This window comes from Neolamprologus multifasciatus, chromosome 7 (genome assembly GCF_963576455.1).
Source record: "Neolamprologus multifasciatus chromosome 7, fNeoMul1.2, whole genome shotgun sequence".
In the NCBI taxonomy this organism is placed as follows: Eukaryota; Metazoa; Chordata; class Actinopteri; order Cichliformes; family Cichlidae; genus Neolamprologus; species Neolamprologus multifasciatus.
The window spans coordinates 34,983,061-35,005,659 of NC_140445.1; the positions used below are offsets into that span (position 1 = coordinate 34,983,061).

Below are 22,599 nucleotides of genomic sequence, written 5' to 3' on the forward strand. Positions count from 1 at the left end.
CAGAAGGTTCGGGGCTGTATTAAAATGATCAGAAATGGCAGCCCTGAGAGGGAGTGAAAGAAGAGCAGGCGGAAAGATGAAGAAGGGATGCTAGTGTAAAATGAGCACAGAGGAAGGGTTAAGATGGCAAGTCTAGCCCTGCTCTGCTCTCTCCGTCTCCCCAGGGGGTATATGAGAGATGAGAATGCCTATCATTCAGTGAAGGGGAGTATATTTATCCAACCCTCCACCCCAAGACTCCCATTGAATGTGTTTGAGCTCTTTTCCTCTTTTAAATCTTTCATTTTCAATTTTCTTTCTTCATTTTTCCTCTCCTCTTTTTTTCCGCTTATACATCTCCCATTGTCTCCTTGTCTGTGAAACTGCTGCTCTCCTATGCCACGAAGAACAGAATTGATGATTTTTCAACTATAATTAAGTCAATAGCGCAATATCAAAATATATTAATGTACAGTAAGCTATATTCAGTACCGTTCCGTTTTATTTATTACGTGCCAGTTCACAGTACCAGTCATCGCAAGGCTTGTTAACTTTCAGGTAAAGCCGACAATTCAGTAGTCCTTTTTGAGCAAGCAGTTGGAGAAAGCGGGCAAAAGTATAGAAAATTTACATTCAAAATGTCAAAAATGTTTAGAGTTAGCTGAAACTGTGAAACAACAATTTTCATTAAAATAAATCTTTATTGACCACTAGGGGCAGCAAACTGAGCTGTGCTGGAAATGCACGAGTGGGAGATTAACTATTTTTTGAAGTGCAACCAAGCATCATTTGTTATTGCAAAATGTTTGAACACAGAAGATTAAAGAAGACAGTTAGCAGCAGCTATCCTCGGTCTCTTTCATTCCTGGGAGCATCTGTCTTCCGTATCAGAGTATTTACACCCTCGGATCATTGTCTTTGAATTCCTTGCATGAGTGCTGACCTGATAATGACTCAGTCTTCATGTGAATACGTATATTCGAGTGCACCCGTTTAGCAATGGATATTTGGCCCAAATCAGCAGTTTTTTATAGGTCACATTTGGCCTTGACTGAGAGTGAGCCTGACTGCCTCAGCTCAGTCACAACTTTGCCCCATAGAAGCTAAATATCAGGTGTGCTGTGGCATTTTAAGCCACATCTGGTCCGCAAATTACCCATTTCAAGCTAAGATTGTGATTTTTAGTTCACATTTAGCTCACAAACCATTTACCAGTATCGTAACTTAGCTATAAGTTAGACGAGAACAGGTCCAAATGTGTCCCCTGCCTGAGAGGTGTTTGTTCTGTGTTGCCCTAACTGCTCACTGATGCTTTGCTATTAGTAGCACTTGGCTGGGGAACCTAGCTAAACCTACTCGGACAAGTGTTTCTCAGACTACAGTACGTCTACAAGCACAGCACCAAGTCTCTATCAATTATTAAACAAGGATATAGAAGCTTTATTGAAATGCTGTTCAGCCAACATTTACATTTAGCCCAGACATAAAAGAACCATCTCGATAATAAAGGAATAATCCTGCAACTCAAAAAGCTCACTTGAACCATTGTTTCCTTATCCTTGTTTTTGTTTAGTTTTCTTGACTCAACAAATCATCTCTTCCTCTCCATTTTTGGTCTCCAATCACACATTTCAGTTCAGCCTGAGCCAAATCTTGATATTTCTTTTCTTTTTCTTCTTCTTATTTTCCCACTCACAAACGAGCGTAGGCAGTGACGGTGTCGTGAGCAACTGTCAGAGTGAGACAGAGAAGAGAGTCTTAACAGCAGGCTAGTATCTTCTCTCCAATAACAATTACATCAAGTGGTGTGTTAAATGAGGTGGCCCACGGTTCAGGGGCTAGGGCTAATCACTGCAGTCTGCTCCCTAAAATACAGCGATAATGACGAGTGGATGGGAGGATTTAGTTGCCGCCAAATGCCTAATTTAACCCAGGCGCATACTGTACGTGGAGAGAAAGGCACCATGAATGAAAAGAAAAAGGACATTTCTGACAAAAAAAAGGAGACACACATCTGTCTTACGTCTCCTTCCCTTTGGCGAGGTGTGGAGGTTAAAAAGTCATCTGCTTGTGTTCTCAGATGGAAGCCGGCCCGCGGTGAGGTGATCTATCAACGGCGGCTCTATCTCTCCTTTACGACCCTCTCTCCATCATCACATAGCCGCAGTAAATCCTTCCTCAATTTGACGTGCAGCTGCTGACATGTGGTTCCTATCTAGCCATTTCACCGCTGGCCCAGATTCAGCCGAGGTGGCGCTCATCGTCACCGCCATCACCGATCGCTGATCCGGGGTCAGTTGTAAAGTTCAGAGAGCAGGCCGGAGAAAGACTGGATGTCAGGTGTTGCGAAACATTTGACGAGGACGTGTTTGTGGACCACATGTTTCTTGGGATGTGATGAGGATGTGAGTTTATTGAAACCTTTGAAAGGGCGTGTCTGTGTACGTGAGGGGGCTTGGCTTTGTTTAATGCTGGTCAGCTGTTGGATAGCAGCTGGTGATATTTTTTTTGGCTAGTCCACCATATTGGACAGGTCGGCTTTGTCCTGAGGCAGATTTCTGCTGCTCTCTGTGGCCTTTTTGCTCAGAATAATATGAGCCGGGTCTGCAAAAGTCATGTATGTGTGGGCGGATTTCACGTTTCTCTCTTAAATTTTGTATCCAGGGAGAATTTACCACTTTCAACAGTACGATATATAACTGTTGGCTTTACTTTGGACCGTTTCCACATTAACGACACTCAGTTAGCAAAAAGACTTCATTTCTCTTGCCTTCAGTGGTTTTTAGTTAACCTTTTGCTTGCATTTTTCCTGAATTTGAGATACTGATGCCATATTTGTAGTACAACTATTCTCAATAGTACTGGGCTTCCCAGGAACCAATAATCCAGAGCTGCTTGAGTATATACAGTATTACTAGATTGTACTTTTTGTCACAAAACTCCCTATGCCGCTGCTTTTTGATTTATTTAAAACTTAAATGTTCATCACTTTTGTGGCCACAAATACTTGGAAAAAAAATCAAGGCCTTAATTCTTCTTGACGTTATTCTTGTTAGTCACAAATCCGTCTTCCTAAACTTTTGTCTCCTGCTGCCTCTGTGTGCATCAGCATCAGCAGGTATGTATTCACGTGAAATTCTGGAGCACCTCTCACCTTCATTTATGCTCCTTAGCAGCAGGAAACCGCTTTATATGCATTGAAATTTGCCCACTGGAGGTCCTAAAAGATGGGCTATTACCTCACCGAGTGTACAACTCTCACTGCGCCGAATATGTGAAAGAGGAACATGGCCTCCACCGGCGCTGACACTGGAATGCTGCGGTGGGTGTGAATATGAAATACAGACTCTTAAGGAGGAGCGTGCAAAACTGAACCCAGGACTTCTAAAGGCGGCGCGTGTGAATCCGAGCCGAGGCTCTCTTAAGGCGGTATGCGCAGATCTGAGATAGTCTCCGGTTTGAGAGCTGATGGACGAGACTCTGACAGACATTCTGTGTCATGGGGATGAGGCGGAGGGGGCCTTTCAGGGGCAGATTGAGCGGACCAGGTGGTACAGTTTGGCGTTGGCATGCAGAGCACTCAGGGGATCCTTCTATGTTTAGCCTTTACATGATATTACATGTGCTGTTTTTTCTCGACCTGCTGTTGGGTGTAAAGTGGAGTGAGCCCGGCCTCCTAAGTGGTTCTCCCACCGACGTCCTTACAATGAACACATCAAACTTTATGAGTCTTTAGAACTTTAGTAATCGCCCTGCACCAATTGGAACCGTACATTATAAAAGAAGATATAGAAAAACTTCATTAATTAGATTTAATTTAAATCTGATTTAACTAGTTTAGAATTTCTGCTTTTATTTTTCAAAGCTAAAATCAATGTAAATGAAGTTTGCGGATCATTTTGGAGGACTTCAGATCAACTAATTACATTATTTACGGACATCCCAGAATGCATCATTTCAGTTAGTTTCAATAAAATATATATATTCACTGTTTTCTGGATTAATATTAGGGTGATGCTTTGTAAAGTTCATTCGTAGCTGTGTTTTTAGATTTCAAATATGTTTAACAGTTTTAGTGGGATAATCTTTTCCCACGTTTCTTCAGTTTTCAGTTTTGCAATAGCAATCACACGACTACATCATGGATGGATGGATAGATGGATGACTGGTGAAATGATGTGACTCAGTTATTTTCTTCTGTATTTCCAGGAAACGCTGAACAATAATTACTCCCTACTTTTTTCTTAAAATCTTCAACACAATGAGTGGCAACTTAATAACTGTAGTAACACATTCTCAATTTGCCTTGTAATTAGTATCAAATTGCATGGGACTTTTGAAGTCTCCTAGTAATTTTCATCAGCAGCAGCAGGATGTTTCCAGACTTCTGCCAAAAGAAAACAAAACCTCTATGCGGGGAAAAAAACTGCTGGCTAATTTTTGTGAAATTAATTAGGAAAGATTCTTGGAAATCACAAGGGGAATACAGAAGCCATGAAATAAACTGTTACCAGGTTTTTTAGCCGATTTCACCAGAAAAATCTTGAGGGACCACCATGACATGAGAGTCACAGTAATCATGATAGTCACAAAAAATTATAGAGGCAAACGAACAGAGAAAACTGTGAGCAGTGCCTTTCCAAAGAAAAGCTTTTCAGCATGAATGGACAACAAGGATTTTGAGGAACGGGAACCAGTGGTGTTTCGAGCCTGTAAAATCCATTGAGACTGTGAATGTTAAATTGGGCCAAACAAACTCAGAAAGACACACATTCACACACAGACCTCCTAGTTTGTATACAAGACCTGTGGGAGTTTTAAATCAGGGATGTGCTCGTTCCCAGTCCCCTCCTTTGCGTCCTTTTGGTTTTTCTCACATTATTTTGGCTTCTTCTTTCACTAGTTAATCCTTCACTCTGCCGCTTCCATTTTATCCTCTCTCGCTCTCTTGTCTTTAGGCCTCACATACAACCCTCCATCTCCACCCCTCCACCTCCAGAACCTTGAACACAACAATTTTTCCAAGCCTGAGTTTTTAGCATTTCACCATCTCCCCACAGAACGCCTATTACTCAGCCAAGTCAGCTCCACCGCACTTTGATGTGTGTGAGACCTCACTGGTGGATAAGTGCTGGTGTTGGTGTGTGTGTTTGCATGCAGTCGTAGTGGGGTGTGTGTGCGTGTGTGTGAATGCATTGCAGGCTTGTCATGGGCGGGTGATTGAGTCCAGACGTTGTGGGCTCCTCTCGTCACCGTTGTCCCTCCCCTCCGACACCACCACCAACCAGTCCTGGTTGTGAGTTCAGAGTGTTTTGGGCCCAGGGCGGCCTGGAGGGGCAGGGCCATGGCTCCCTGGGGTGCAGTAAAGTGATAGGGCTGCACAGGGGGTTAGGATCGCCCCTGGGGAGCGAGGTCGGAGGTCAGAGTCTTGGCCTCGCAGTGGGGATCAGGGCCATGTTAGTTAAACATGCTTCAGGTGGGGCCTTCCTGTAGAAATCACTGCTGCTTAGGCTAGCTCGCATCTGGCTTTCTGTCTGGTTTGTGCGTGCACGTGCACTAGTTTTGCTTGTTTGTATCGCTGCTTTACTCCTTTGTGTTACTTTTTACGGCTAAACTTTCTTTTTTAATGTCCTACTTATATTAAAGAGAGTAGAAACAGGGATATTAGCATTGATATCCAACTAACAAGCCTAAATAAATACATAATAAGTATTTTTGCATACTACGTCTGGTGCTTGGACTCACCATACGTTTGTGCTACATGAAATTATTAAGACAAATATGTTAAAGACAGAAATATTTGCCTCATTCCGCTGGAAAGATGGAGCAAGGAAGGTTTTTTTCTCCTGTCTTCGTGTGCTGACTGATGCTCCAATTCTACTTTAAGTTTTTGAAAATCTAGCCGCACGAGGCATGACGTTCGTCAACAGCTCATGTGAACGAGTGCACGAATGGACCACACAGTTTGTGGTTTTCCATTTGTGTTTGGCACTTTTTCTGCACTAACCTTAAGGTCCAGAATGGAATAAGAAAAATAAAACACAAAGGTTTTTCAGAAAATACAACAATCATGATTTCAGCCTTTTCTTCCAAGAGTGTTAGAGACAGGAAATGACATTAACTGGTGGCCATAGATGTGAATTCTTTCATTTTAAAAAGAAAATGAGTCTTTTTGTAAAGTATAATGTTGCATTTTCTGAAATTTTGTTGTATTTTTTTTGTTTTATGGTTATGATGTGGACCTCAGAGTAGAACGATATGTAGGAATGCTAAAGAGCCAGCTGAGGCTGAATTGAGTAAACGTTTTGGCTGACGTGTCTCTTCCTAATGTTCATTTAGCAGTCTGGCTCCTTGTTGAACATATTAAACTTGCAAAGTATTAAATTCGTAAAGCATAGTTGTGTAATAGCACCAAACCTGTTACGCAGCTATGCATACAGAGCTCAGAGTGTATGTCAGCAGTTGCTGGTTGTTGGCCTGAGGGTAGCTGTTGGTGAGGCAAGAAAATAAAAAACATGAAAAAACATTACTGCACCACAGAGAGGGATTTTTTTTCTTAAGGATTATAAAAATACTTAATGACACAGCAGTGGCATCAAACATCTCTACATGCTATTCTAATATAATGTGGCCTCTTTAAAATAACTACTTTGGCTTTATTTTATTCAGTTCTAACTTTAAAAAGCTTTTTGTTTAACTGAATCTAGTTCCTATTTAATTTCATTTTATTAAGTTCATAACACATATTACAAATTACCAATATAATCAAAAGTTTAAATAAATAATAGGGCTGGTTTAATGTGGATATTTGTTGATCATTTAAAGCAGGGCAAAAAAGAAAGAAAGAAACATAAAGAAATGAACTTTATTGATTCAGTAAAGTCAGCCCATTAAGTGGAAGACAATGAAATGCCTGCAGAACACAAAGATGGCGGGGAGAGAGCGGGACTCCTGTCTATAGCAGCAAAAAACAGAATAAATGAAGCATGAAGCATTTCATGGGGAATTGAGTTTTTTAAGAGAGACTTTTAAAACTTCACCTTCCATCCCTCAGCAGCTTCTAAGATGGACGACAGCGAGGTCAGGCCGTCACCTGGGCTCAGACACTGACCAAACACTGGTTCTCAAGCTGAATAATGGGCTGTCACTAACCCCTGACCTCAGCTCAGAGTCTAAGGTGTCAGATCGATATCAGCCGAGCACGGTGAGCGTTTCGTCTGACGGGAGGCGTCCCGGGATGTTCAGCCACTGAACCCTGCACGAGCGCACACACTCACTCCGTGTGCTCGGGATCGTGCTCGCCACCAGAATCACATGCACACGCGTGCCCATATCTGCAGCGCCTCGCAGATTGTTCCTCCATCCACTTGGGCAGGTGCTGATGGGACATATGCTAGCCGGGTTATTTTAACCAAACCTGCTGTGGGCCTCCTGGAGTCATGTGACATTAGAAGTACTTGTGTGTCTGCGCTCATGTTTAGTGCTTGTTTGCCTGCTTGAACACACTCTCAGGTATGTGTTTGTTAAAAGTGGCGATTCCATGGCTGGAGTGCTGTGTTGCTGTAAACTGCGGTCATGGAAACCTGAACGAGCATCTTTAGCACAGAGGGGGTTTATGAGTCGCTCTGTCGGCCCCTTGGGGTTTTACACTGACTGAATGATGGAGCCCTGCTGTGTGTGCGTCTGTGTGCTGACTCACACTCACCCCATGCTTCCATTGCTGCTTTGACCTCCTTGACACCAGAATAGCGCTGTCAGTAATTAACCTGCCTCATTCATGTAAGACAGGAGGAGAATCGCTTGTCTCACTCAGTTTGTGCACAGTCAGAAATACTCATCTGAAAGGGTCGGTTCACTCAGAGTCGCTCGGCAGCAGTCTGACCAGCAACAACTTGTTTTAAAAGTGGAATAATTCGCAATCAGCTTATTATCAGCTGATCGCTCCATACGAACATCAATCAGAGTTCTACATTTCATTTCAGGAGACCCATATAGGACTCAGACTGTAAAAGTACTCAAAAAGTTATGTTTTTAAACTTTTTTATTGAGCAGCAAATTAGCTGCACACATTAGAAATCTGCCCACGAGCTAGAATTGCATTCAGCATATATATAGTGAGTAATTATCTTAGTATAAATTATTACTTGGATATTAAGAGACATTCCGGTAATTTGCACTTGAGATGTAGGCAGGGATGCTGGAAGCAGGAGGGCTGAGGAGCCACTGGGGTTCCCGCTTCATTAGGTCAAGTAAGCAAACACAATATTAGGTCTGATGTTTAACATCGGAAGTTTGATTTTTTTTTCTCCCTAAATCTAATAAAGAGGACATTGCATTGTTGGCTACTGTGACTACAGTGAGTTCTCTTTGACGCGTTTGAGCCTTTTTAAATTGTTGTGGAGAGACAACTTTAAATTAAAGGCGCGTTTCAGGCCCCGCTTCATGTTGCTGTTCGTTTCTTTTGGAGGAATTTTGTAAAGTCAGAGAAAATAACCCTGATTATATCACACTGAGGTCATCGGGGTAACGCGAATTTCAGGCTGTTGAGTGTTGAGTTTGTAATAAGTGGGCATTTACCAGGAAAACAAGGCCTCTAATGGAAAAATGCTGCATTAGTCACATTATGTGAAATGTAGCCTGTCTCGTGCTTGGGTCCAGCTTTTCCATTTTCCAAGGATTGTTAAATTGAACATAAAGTTCTTTCCAAGAAATTAAAGATGTGAAAAATAAGGCTTTATTTAAAGTGTGCGTGTTTAGCAAACTTAACATTGCAAAACATCTTGGAAACACTATTTTGAGAGTTCAGCATCACCTTTAGTAATTAGTTTGTTCTCAAAGTTTGCGCTGGTACATGAAGTGTTCAGAAACAGGAGCTTTGTGGTAAGTTTGGTTAGAGTACGTAAAGCTTTACGTAGATCCTTGTCTGTCTGTCGGAGCTTCTGCAGCTGCGTTGAAGGACGAGTTAGCAGTTGACACAGTCAAGACCGCCAGGAACCAACGACGAACTGTCCGCTTTCGTTCCTCCCATCTCATCCAGCCTCTGTTCACCCTTTCTGAACTATCTGAGGTGCCTTCCCACAAGCAGCAATGTGTTTTCAATCAGAGGCCAATTATTCACCTCCACTGGTTTTGTTCCCAGCAGAAAAAAAAGAAGCAGAAAACGGGGAACTGTCTATACTTTACAGGCTCCATTTTCCCCATCTCTCTGCTGTCAGCACCCAGCCGGCCTGAGCCCTCTGGCAGACACATTATGTGTTTAAATGCAGTCTGTGCCTATGTGAGTGTGTTTGTGAGTCTATGGACAGATGTGTGTGTATATAATTAGCCACCTAAGTAATGGTGGCTTTAACTTTCCAGAGGCGGAAAGCTGTGAATGATTGGACAGGTGGAGGGAGGGCAATCAAGACCTCCCAACCCTGAGGGCAACGGGGTGGACAGACCCCATCTGGTGACATCACATTACATGATCAGGACCTTATCGGGCCCATTAAGGGCTCCCCCTTGAGGGTGCGACTGGGAACTACAGACTCTGTGGAAAAGTAAGAAGCAGTGTGAGGTCTGCACTCTGCGGTTGCATTTGCATCTTTCAAGTGTTTGTGTGACAGGAGCTTCATGTGTTTCTGTGGGCTCAAAGCATCGCTTCTTTTCTCTTTTTGTGGAATAACCCTGGGAAGCTGCCCCTCGTGTGACCCACCGTGTTCATTGGGAAAACAACAGGGCGGCTTTATCCTGTTCTCCTCCTTCCACTCGTCTTCTACTGTTTTCTTTTTCCCAATCAGGTCTTACATTTATCAGTCTTCCATTTGATTTTCTCCTCCTCCACTCTTCTGTTTTACCCTCTTTTCTTTGATAACTACTTCGGTTTATTTTCCCGTCTTTCATTTTGCTCCCGCTTCCTTTCTTTTGTTTAACCTCACTTCCTCCACTCCCTGTCTTTGCCCCCTCTACTCCCTCGTCCTCACTCCTGTTTCCCGTTTTGTTTCTCCAAGAACTTTCCAGTTTGTTTTGTTATCTCTGAATTTCCTACAGGGCAGTGTTGTAACTTCTGTGCAGTCAAGGTTGTGGCTACATTAAGAAATCTTCACGAGGTTGTGAACTTTTTGATGGGTGGTTTTAGTTTTACTTTTACAAAGTTTTTACTGTCATTTTTTCAGTTTTAAAGAAAACATTTTTTCAGACCCTAAAGAATTAAACTATGTCAAAGAGATATGTTCTGAGGAAGGTAAAGGAGACGTGTGCAGACTAGGGATGCACTGATATATCAGCCCATTAGTTGACTTATATTGGCCTTTTGGGACATAGGATGATGTTTTCTGATGTAAGTGGCTGATAATTGTGGACATTTAGCCAGGATGAAGTCAAACAGAGTGATTAGAAACTTAAAAACTTTTAACTGAAGATTTCTTTATTTCACTGCACAAACAGAAGAATAAAAAAGAATAAAAACAAAAGTAAAACATCAGTAAATGCATCAGTCATAGGTTACATTATTTTAAACACAAATACCAACCCAGATTTTCACAATCGGTGCTTCCTGAGTGCAGACAGGGTTTTTTTCCCTTTTATTTGTGGCAATAAAATAAAAAGTAAATACATATAGTTCTCACTCTCTGCCAGAACATAATTCCTGGCAGCAAAGAGAGGGCCTGAAACATCATTTAAAACCCTCATGTTGGGAAATAAAACAGTAATGCTTTATTTACGGTCCTGCTGTTTCTCAAGACTTTCCTCCAATGTTTCCTGGAACAAAAAAAAAAAGCTTTGTAATATGGGAGAAAAGTGAAAGCAAACAACGTTCTTCTAGAGATTCGTGAGCACCGTTGTTTGTCACAGAGAAAGAAATCAAACCTTTAATGCAATAGATATGAAAAAATCGGAATAGTGCAAAGGCACCTTTTCTTGTTTTCTTTCCTCTTTTCACACCCTTCCTCCACCTCTCGCTCTCTCTCTGTGTTGTGCTTTCTCTCTAATCTGGCTCGACCATTCCCTACCTGTGCCAGGCCACGGAGTGACACAAACACACCAGATGGGGATAGAGAAAGCAAACAAAGTGGGAGAGCTGACTGAAAAGAGGGATTATCCATAGATGTGTGCTTTGTTAAGAGCTCCGGTTACTGATTCATTGATTAAACCCCTCTAACTGGGCATGAGTAATTCAGCCAATCGGGGATCATTAATCCCTAAGACAAATGGACTAAGGTGCTTTTGTTTTGTTAATGGCTCATTATGACACATTTATAACTAATACTGAACTGTTGAACCATGATTCTTTTTTTCTGCTAAGGTCTAATCGTTCTTTCTGCCTCCTGCTATCAAACCCCAAAGCCTTGTTCAGCCTTCGACACCTCCCGCTGCTCAGAGCAACAGCAAAAGGAAAAACATAACTGTTGAAATTGCCTCGATCAGCCCTGTGAAGGCTTAATGACTCACTAAATAGCCTATAACAACAAAGCCATTTAGAAAAACAGATGAATAAATCTTTTTTGATGAAAATGAAGAAACCCTATTGCTGGTGACTGAGAAAGCAGTTGAGGCTTTTTAGCTGGGTAGAAGAAAAAGAAAAGTTTCTTTCACACGCTTCAGTCCAGCCCAGAATGGGGGTCCTTCTAGTCTTAAGTTAGATGAAGTAGAGATCAGAGCAGAGATCAGCAGGAGACAGACTTTGGTTAAAAGAGGAAAGGCAGCGAGGGCTGAAATCTCATTTATTCCACTACATCGCGGGTCTGGCGGTGCGTTTATGGCTCTGCGTCTTATCAATATTTCACTTGTGCCACTCAAAAACGTCCGTACAGCCTCCATCTGGCAAACATCTGGCTCATCTGCTGGCGCTCTCGCTTCTCTCACCCCGCATTTTATCGTCTTTCGCAGTAAACACCTACAGTCCATATGCAGCCCGCTTTTCGCAGCACATGTTTTGCTCTGCTCGGAGCTAGAATCCAATCCTGTGTTTCACAGTCTGACTGTAAACGAGCAGCAGAGAGAAGCGCATCCAAGACATGAGTAAGAAACCGGTCATTCAAACTAAATTTACAGGCAGGCAGTGGTGCACGCTGTTTCAGGGGGCACCCTCTCTCTGCTTAGAGAACATTTTTTGGCAAAAAGAAATATGTCAAGATTAAATCGTGAATGGTTTCACCAACAGCTGTTGATCGATCATGGGCTGTGAATAAAAGCCAAAACTGAGAGAGATAAAGGTGCCGCATCAAATCCTCTCCCCGACCCAGGTGTCTGAGGAATGTTTTGACACCCCACCCTCCCTAATCCCTATTCCATGCAATATCTTTCTAGTTTATTTATTGCAAACTTTCCAGATCATTTGAGAAGCACCCTATAATAAATTGCCTGTATTGATCTTTTATGGCTGGAAGCTTTGGGCAGGATTCAGACAGCCTTTCCAGCGAGCGGCATGTGAACTCCAGCATAGTTTTACATGCAGCATTTAAAGTGCAGCATTGTCTCGAGGTTGGCTCTTCTCTGTCGTTGTAGATGCCCTAATGACTGAAGCACATTTTCTTATTGTCACATTGTTTGGCTCACATAATGTCACACAGTGCTGTCAGACTGTGATTTACAGCCCAAGTGTTGTGTCACCGTAACACTGTGGTTTGTTGCAGAAATTTCAACTGAATTTCTTGCAGCAAAAAGTTCCTTCACCTGGATTATTGAAGTGAAAAAGAACATTTCTTGAGAAATCAAGACATTTTCTGGACTACATACACTCATGGGACACTTCATTAGTTACACCTTGCTAGTACTGTGTTGGACCCCTTTTTGCCTTAAGTTTTCATGTCACAGCTTCAACAAGGTGCTGGAAAGATTCCTCAGAGGTTCTGCTCCTAACTCACATGACAGCATCACACGGTGGCTGCAGATTTGTCAGCTGCACATCCATAATGAGAATCTCCTGTTCCACCACATCCCACAGGTGCTCTATTGGACTGAGATTTGGTGACTGTGGAGGCCATTTGAGGACAGTGAACTCATTGTTGTGTTCAGCAAACTGGTTTGAGATGATATGAGCTTTGTGACGTGGCACCTTATCCTGCTGGATGCAGCCATCAGAAGTAATAGTTGTGCTTCCACTCCAATAAAGAGGAGATGATGTATGCAGTGTTTAAACTTTCAAATTTCAAGAGAAACTTATTCTTGCATAAAGTCTTACAGTTTATATCCAAGAACAGTTTCACTTGGATAAAGTAGCTCCGGTTTATTCTAAATGCTGTTTAAAAATCTTTAAAAAAGAGTGGAATCTAACATCCCGAGTGAACTTATTGTTTTGATTCCCCTGCACTTAAGCACAGAAGAAGTGAAGTGAAAGCTAATCAGTCACTGGAGACTAATCTTACCACGCTTGCTGATGCTTGAAGCAAACTCTGACCCCTCTTCAGACATGATCCGGATGTATCTGGAAACAAATACTCAAGCCCGAGTAGGGTCACTGTCAGTTTCACAAACTTTCTCCTCTTTTCTTTCACACAGGAATTAGTTAGAAACTCTTTTTAATCCTGACTAATCTTAGCTGTTACTCTGGGGTCGTGTTTGATTGACAGCCTCTGACACTTCCAGGGGCACAGCTATAGTTTACAGCTTTGTAAAGACACAGGACAAAGCAGTCTATCCCACTGTGCTTCTGGCTGAGGACATGATACTGTGGAGCCGGCTGACCCCTGGTAGTCATAATATCAGCAAGCGAGTCTGAAACTAAGGCGCGGGGAGGCCATGCTGAGACTGCCAAAGCGCTCAGCTGGTGCTCGAGGGGGGAAAAAACTGGGAGAGAAAACAGGGCTTTGGTTTCACATTTGACCAGACTATAATTAGAGAGAGAAAAAGATTAGAATATGGCCGGCACCGTTGGCCATATTCTAATCTTTTTCTCCCACACACCCCGCTATCATGCATACACACACATCCACTCATTTGTGGCCCTCGCAAACCCAGTGGGCTGGCCACTAATCCTGCAGCACATTTACAATCTGTAACGACAACCTGATACCCCTGGCAGGCTACGGCGAGCACACACGTCCCTTTATGCTGCTCATGTACGTGTCAGTAGCAACAGCTGCATCTAAAACCCTCCTTGTCTGTCTCACCTGGCCGCAGATCAGCTGATTGGTTTTCCCATTCCCTCGGTGAGGAGCAGAGATGGGCATAATATGTGATCTGTGGCCAGTGAGGGCCTGTGAAAAGTCAGGATAGAAAACCCCCTACGGTGCTCTGGCGAGTTCACCCATATCAGATCATCAGCCTGCCGCATGCTCCAGCACGGTCTCTGGCCCCATCTCCCCTGACGGTCCTCGCTGTGTCAATGAACAGAGGTGGAGTATTGAAGACATCCGCAGTATGTCAGTGATACTGAACCGCGGGCCATTAGCAGCTATAGAGACACATCCAGCCGGCTGCCCAAGCCTAATCTGTCTCCACTAAAAGCCTCAGAAATGCAACCTTATACGGCGCCTATGGGAATATATGTTTCCAATCGCTCTCCTCAGGAATGAATACCTGGCATATGTCGCTATTACACTTTTTCCCTACTTCTTGTGTCCACTCGGTGTACAGTAAACACAAGGGGCTGTTTCAAGGCGAGGCTTGAGAACAGGCCTCGTTTTCTCAGACTCACAGATTCCACAAGGGGCTCCTACATCATGCTGTCATATTGGAGCTAATGAAAATCGTATTCTACGCAGGGATCCTCTTAGCGCTGCAAAAGGCACATGCTAACCAGGGGGATTAGTCCTGTAATGCTAGGGGACTTTAATTTCAGTTCCAGCATAAATCATTGCTGCTGAGTACTAACATTGATATATGGCTTAGGAGTGACTAGCATGTGTCAGGAGAGCTTTCTGCTCAGGCGGGTGCCTTGAGGAGGAACTCAGTTGAATCTCACAAGATGCTGGTGATGATTAAGGCTGACATGATGAGATCATGTAAACAAAACCAGAGCCTGCGTGCATCTTTTTGACGGTCCAGCCTGAGCACTTTTTCTTCAGCTGTGGCCTTGTTGAGTTGCCCAACTTTTCACCACTTGTCATCAGATATTGCTGTATTCACAACTCTTTAGGGAAACACATCATTGGTGAACATGATGGGTAGAGACTCCCCAAACAAATCAATAAATAACTTCCTGCACACTTAAACAGCTGCTCCTGATGTACCCTTTAGCAAAGCACTGCTTCAGGGGATCTGAATGTTAAATGTGAAGAACAGCACAAACCAGGCAGCTGCAGAGAGCATGCATGCTCAGTGTATCTTCATTAGGCAAATACATGATTTGAAAGGTCAAGACCAGTAGTCACACTTTGTATGATGTTGCCAGGGGAATCATCTCTTCATGTAAATGTGCAGAACAATCATTACAGCCAATAATAAACCAAGTATGGTGGCATTATTGCTGCAACATAAAACCTGCCCTCACTCTTGATTATAAAGACAAATATTCAAAAAGTCTTGCTTTTTATTTCAGTCATATATGCCAAATGTGGTTCAGGATTTGACACTAAAGTATTCCTCAGATAACATTTGCACAGTTGGCTTTTTTTCTTTATTATGGAATCAGGGACTTAACCTTGATGGTTTGGGCCTGGTAAAAAGCCCAGTGGAGTTTATAAATATTGTTGCAGGTGAAAAAATAAAACTGACGCTTTACCTGCCTGAATAAAGGTTCCCACATTAAACCACAGACAGCAGTTACAGTAATGTCACCAACTGATTAGTAAAATCCTGTTATGAAGAAACGAGATGTTTTCACTATAGTCATCTTGGTGTTTTGAAACATGTCAAGGGAGTGTTGGATCTGATTGTGAAACCGCATGCTTACTGAGTAATGACTTTTCAACCACAAGTCGATAGCCAGTGTGCATATCGTGGACTGTCCTTCTTTCTCGCTCTTAGAATGACCAAAATGTACAGAACGGACTTTATTCATGACCCAAAATGAGTGACTGAGCCCATTAACTCATCAGGAAAGTGTTGAGAGGTTGAGGCTGAGGGTCTTTTTCCCATGGATTTCTATAGGACAGGAAGCCTTGTTTCCCCCCCACCACCACCCACCAGCTGTATTGCCCCAAGGTGCCCATTAACAAGAATGCAGGTTTCAAAGCCCTTCCGTACTGGCTTCGCTTTTCAGACCCTGCAGCTATGTCTGTCTTTTAACACTCATAAGTATGCTCATGGCGGTTATGTTTCTTCTGTTCCTTCCAGATTCTACCGGGGTGACTACCACATCGACGTCTGCATCAATGACTACCTTGACATCTACTGTCCGCACTACGTCGGCCCAGTTGCTGATGATCGAGCAGAGCGCTACGTCCTCTACATGGTGAACTACGACGGCTACAGCTCATGCGACCACAACTCCAAGGGCTTCAAGCGTTGGGAGTGCAACAGGCCTCTGTCGCCAAACGGACCGCTCAAGTTCTCAGAGAAATTCCAGCTCTTTACGCCCTTCTCCTTAGGCTTTGAGTTCCGCCCTGGCAGAGAGTATTATTATATCTGTGAGTATCTGCTTTTTGGATATTGCTAGCATTGCAGTTAGAATTAAATGCTTGATCCGATTTTTTTTTCTCATTTTTTATGCATCAAATTAGTCCACATTATAGAAATTCAAAGCTCTTAATTTCAGTAATTTTCTACAAACCAAGAAGTTATTATTTTGGTATTGCTGCTAACTCAGTGGTACAGGTATACTATGTGCACACGTCACCACAATAAGAAGCTCCAAGTATGAAACACATCTGTAGACCAGTATGAAAGTTATCTTGGAATTTCGCAAAAAAGACATCAGTGTTCAAATATTGTTTTGCAAGTCCTTGGAACCAGGGCCAAACCAAAACACAAGCCAGAGGGAACAAAGTATCTCTGCTGTTGAGGTCTCGGCAAAGGTGCCGTTTGTTGCTGACTGGCTGAGCTCAGCTTTCTCCTCCTCGTGAGAAAGACTCGGGGAAAACAAGCAGCTGGGAAGTCATGTTTTCATAAGTGAAGTCAGTGCCCTGCAGGGCCAGAAGACATGGACTAAATGAGACACAGAGCGCTCGATGGTAGATTTGAGGTATTTAGCTGACACTTGTGGTCGGGAAAGACCCTCACTGGTACTGACATTAATAAGGAGTGGAAGAGTCAGTGGAAAGACTGCTTTGGCATCACAACAAAGATAGTAAGATAATAGAGAATATGTAGAAAGCTTATTTCCCATACTTCCCCCACAGTGCTAGTGCAGCTTGGCAGCCTTGCCTCCAGACTGAGGTCACTGATTTAACCTGTCAAACAATAATTTCCACTTTTATTGTAAGAAAATATTTCGGAAACTTTAACGACACAGCCGGATCAAAGGTGACACCAGAGATTTTCGAAGGTACTAACTTTGAACATTCCTTTCCTTCCATGGATGTTTCCCCGTGCTAGCATCTGGGATCTTAATATCATCTAGACTGCCGTCCTGCGAGTTCTACCGGATCTCATTCTGTATTTTCATTGCAGTATTTTGTATTGTGATATATTACCCGTCACTGGATGTTTCTGTTGGATCTCTGTGTCAATTGGCTAGTCTGTTTGACTCCATTCTCTTTATTGTTTAGGGAGATTGCGTTGTATTGATAGTGCTGCCAAAGAATTGTTGATGTTGTTGCAGTTCCTCAGATGTGGATAAGAAAAGTTATAGATTGCTTAATTCTGCTTCATTTGTTGAGTTGGCACTGAACTGACAGAAGCCAAGGTTTTCTGCAGATTGATGATGATTGATCATCGAAAGAGAGAGAAGAAAGGCAGAGAGACAGTCCATATGCCCAAAACTGCACAAAGCCATATGGACTTTATCTTGCTGACTCAGATTCATGACTCATCAATCAGATACTTGTTTCTTTTATTTTTCCTCTGAGAACACAGGGTCTGACCACAGGATTAAATGACAAATGACAGACACCTCCAGGAGAATACCAATGCCCTACAGGCAGAACATCTCATGTGTCTGTAGTCAGGGAAAATGCTGGTTGCAAAGGTACTTCTGCAACATGGAAACATGTAAATCTCAGATTGTGTATAATGAATTGCAGCTGTATGTTTATTTTGTGTCCATCTCTTTAAATATTTCATTATTTGAAATCTGGTGGGTGGATGGATGGACTGTCAAGTTTAGTGATGATGAATGGCAAGTCTCAGATGATGTGGAAAGAATCAATGTCAGGAGATATTCGCATGTGAATACACAGAAGCATTAGGCAAGCGACAAGATTTTTGGTACTGGAAGTTCTCTGGTTGTGTTTAATAGTCCACCTTTATTCCCATCACATTTGAGCAGGCTTTGGCTCGGCGATGCATAGAGCTAAGGAAAAAATACAGGCCATCACTTGACAACGATTTAGCTTTTCATCATTTTAATGTATATGTATTCATATATATTAACCAGTGAGACTGAAAGGGAAGCTTTGGCCTGGAAGACCCTTGGCTGTGCTGGAAGCTTCAAAATACCATTGCCTCCAAAGTGAGCTTTTAACTCATTCCTGCATAATGACAAAATTTAACAATGTCCTCTGTACCCTTAATGATGAGTTTTGACACCTCGGTATATATCAATAAAAGCTTGGTCTGATGGTCATTAGAATAGGTTACAGGTTTTCCAAGGGTAGCTGCATAGGAAGAGCTCACCTTCACTAAGACCCGATGTAAGCCCAGTCATTTTCTTCTATAATCAGGCCCAAAATATGACAGAAACCACTCAGTTCCGAAAAGAGCTTCAAAGGTTACTCCTAGTAGGTTTTAAAGGGTGTAAAAGTTCAAGTAAAACCAGACAGAGTTATCGGCAGGCCGATAGATCTGTAAATAGCTAATATTGGTTGATACTATCAATATCAGCATATTTATAAGTGCTAGTAAATGAAAATGTAAAAAGTAAAACAGAGGTGGGAGAAACACCCTCCACCCACGTTATAAATGTTGACATCACATAGTTTGTCCACCAGAAGGCACCTTGCAACGTCCCCTTTTGCTCGATCGGTTGTTGCGTTTGTGATGTGGAACATGTTACAGAATTGGGCAAATCCAAGATATTCCAATACATTATACAATTTTTAAAATATATTTGTTTTATCACAGATACACAAAACATAAACAGACTTTCCTCCATAAACATTAATAACACTGTGTAGTTATTTAAATCTGCAAATATCAGTATCGGTTGTACCATGCAGAAGCACCAACCTGTTTCTACCTGCTGTAAACATCCACCAGCATTTTTGTAGAGCATTTTAACCACCTAGAATATGTTATCCTAATAATCATTCTCTTTTTTTGGAGCAGTTGTGGCTCAGGTGGTAGAGCGGGTCACCTATAGGTTGAAAGGTCGGTGGATTAATCCCGGACACTTCCAGTCTATGTTTTGCAGGATCCTTGGGCGAGATACTGAACCTTGAGTGCATCAACCAGAGTGTGCGTGTGAATGTTAGACAGGGCACCTTAGCATAAAGCAGTGGTTCCCAAACTTTTTTTGCTGGGCCCCCCTTGTTTTACAAGAAAAATGTTCGCGCCTCCCCTTCGCGCACGAACGCATGCACGAACACATCCTCCAACCACACACACCCATATTTTGCTCCATTGCGGTGTATTTCACACCTCAAACATTTAGTAAACAATTAAGCAAATACAAGTAATCTGCAATAAATTACAGGTAGTAAGAAAATAAACTACTAACTCTTTTACGCTATGTCCACACCTACACAGGTATTTTTGAAAACGCAGCTGTTTCGTCCACACGTAAACAGCGTTTCGAATCACCGAGAACGGAGATTTTTTAAAACTCTTTTTTGCGTTTACGTGTGGACGAGGAATACAGAGTTCGTCACGCAACGTCAAAGGTATGTGCCTTTTTTCACGTCACACTGTGCGCCACGTTATTGTTTACATGAGAGGAATTGCAGAATGGCAGATAGAGACGAAATACTGTTAATCTGACTATCTGCAGGTTTTACACACTTACATATAAACACGCAGTTACTGTCCCTCCATTTAGAAAGGCAGAGGCGTCACGGTGTGATTATTTTACATGTAGTTGTTTTTTTTATAATATTGTGTAATAATATTCAACATTGCTATCAATACATTTTTCAAAAGATCCCTCTGCAAAATGGGTTTAAAAACATAAACAGCTGTGGGATACTGTTTGTCTGTGATTTAGACAGGGAGGACAAATCGTGGCAGGATCAGCCTGATATTATTTGTATCCTGCTGTAACTTTACTGTATAAAGAGCTAACATCTCCAAAATGTCAGGAGTAGTTAGTCATTACAACAAGTGTTTGTAAACTACAAATCAAGAATGTGGGATACTGTTTGTCCGTGATTTAAACAGCCCAGCGCTGCTCCCGACGAAGGGAAAACCAATTCTGCAGGGAAGACCTACCTTGGCACGTGTGCAGGTGAAACCAAGGGAAGATATGCTTCACCATATTTTCTAGTCTTTGGATTAGAATGAAGTTGGTTTGGAAACATATTCAGCGATGCTTCATCTCCTGCTTTGCGTTTGTGTGGGCGCCCCATGCTAGCAGTGTCCAAGCGTTGTTTTGTTTTGTTTTTTTCCCTTTTTATGCCGCGCCCCCCTGCAATGGCTCTGCACCCCCCTAGGGGGCGGGCCCCACACTTTGGGAAGGTCTGGCATAAAGGAAGCACTGGATGAATGTGTGCAAGTGGGTAAATGTGAATTGTTGCTCTTATTTTGGTCTCCACCAAGCATGGTTACTTACCTCTCCCTTTAGCATCTAAATGCTTAGAGACCAGTAATATTTCCTGTTGAGTGCTGGGGAAGTAGTGTGCAGTCTGTTTAATAAAGCGCTTTTCTCTGTAACTAAATGTTTGCGCAACTATTGATGGACAAAAGTATTTTTGTGTTTGTATTTACCACAAAAAAAAGAAAATTATTAGCAGAAAGGAGATAAAATGCTACTGATAATGTAATCCTTGTTGGTTTTTTTGTATCCACATAATTCACATAACACAGTTATCTAACTCACTTAATATAAATACGTGTAGATTACTATAATTTTTTGTACGTTTCTATACAGTGTAATGGTTAACATTAGCTTGACTTTAACCAGCACACCAACAAAACTTTAAGCACGGTAAACAAATATCTTTTTTTGATGTTTTTAAGCGATCATTTGTGTTTGTTAAGTTTCAAATGAGCCGTGAAATCCTGAAATTTATACCGATGACAAAAAAAATATTTCTGTTTCTACAAGAAACCCATATTTTTCCAGATGGATCCGGGTTTTCTTCTCCAGATTCCAAAATCCTGGCTGTGTTACATTAAACACTGTTTTATCAGCTGCTGATATCAGTGTCATATTGCATGTTGACATTATCCGGCACCGGCAAAGCCAAACAATAGTTGATAGTTAATACCGGTGTTATACATGTGGTTTGAGAAGCTGTTGTGTGGGCATGTAAATGACATATTGAGAGGAGTGTTCCAGCTCGTCTCAGTGAAGACAGATACTCCTTTGTCCTCCTCTGCAGTGATTGTCACTCGCCTTAGGCTTGGCAAAGGGGGGGGGGGGGGGGGGGGGGGGGGGGATGTCAAATGGATGACACCTGCAGCTGCATGTGGACCAACCCTTCAGGCAGACAGACAGACAGACTCTTAGGGGAAAGCCAACCTGGTGTGAGATCAGTAGTACTACGGCTAGTCCTAGAAGGTCAAAGGTCACCAGTATGATGGCGAGGTTTTTGCTGCAAGCTTCTCCTGGCCTCAGAGGGCGGCATGTTTTTCTAATAGAGCCACAGTGGAGCAAGGGAAGCCTGATCCTAATCTCAGGGGATAGAAATCCAATTTTCAGAGGAGACAGTTGAGAGTCTGGCTCTCCCCGCGTGAGAGAGATGACTGTCTCCCTGTAAAGCCCTCCTGCTTCAAACGGCCGAGTCCCGCTCCGTACAGCCAGCGCACATCTACATTGATAATGACGTGAACCTCGGCAGCACAGGACCCCAACAGTTCTCCTTTAGCTCCTCGCTGCTAACGCAAAAACAAAAGGCTTTGTTCCCCAAGATAAACCACAAGAAAAACATCTCTTCCCAGAGTATTTATTTCAGGATTTGTTTAATTCACCTCACAGTCACACTGAAGCCCAGCCTTACACGCCATCCCAGTCTGTTTAGAGATATGGAATATGTGCTGCAGGTTTGGACTATGCGATTGCATTGATTCAGTCCACACAGTACATGACTGAATGTGCAAAGCGTGTCTAAGCGCGTGACGGGGAGGTTTACCGTTGTCTCGTCGTCAGATGACCTGACTATAGCTGGGGTCTAGAGTTGCAGGCAGAGCTGGAGTTACAGTCATGGGGAAGCACGGCTGTGTTGCTTGAGGAAAGAAAACCCAGACTGTGACCTCAGTGGTAGACACAAGAGAAAGGAGCAGAGACGGTCGGGTAATTGCATGTGTGTGGTGGAATCTGTGAAGCGATGCTGGCAAGGCAGGAGAGAAGGAGGGTGAGAGAATGCGATGAGAGAGTAACATTGTGACCTAATGCCAGGGAGTAAGAAATACAAGAAAATAAAAGATTCTTCAACAGTTTTGCAACTGTACAATAGAAAAAAACAGATCAAAGGAATAACAAGTTATCTAAAGGACACAAAAACA

General features: G+C 42.6%; 1 protein-coding gene across 2 annotated transcripts in view; it reads left to right on the forward strand.

Moving 5' to 3' along the window:
- The window catches only part of LOC146514659 (ephrin-A5b-like), an 89,767-nt gene that overhangs the window by 55,074 nt on the left and 12,094 nt on the right, over positions 1-22,599 (forward strand). For both annotated transcript variants that reach the window (XM_085166080.1, XM_085166079.1), the window contains exon 2: positions 16,177-16,469. In XM_085166080.1, coding sequence (XP_085022206.1) covers positions 16,177-16,469 — 293 coding nt within the window. The remainder of the gene's footprint in view (positions 1-16,176; positions 16,470-22,599) is intronic.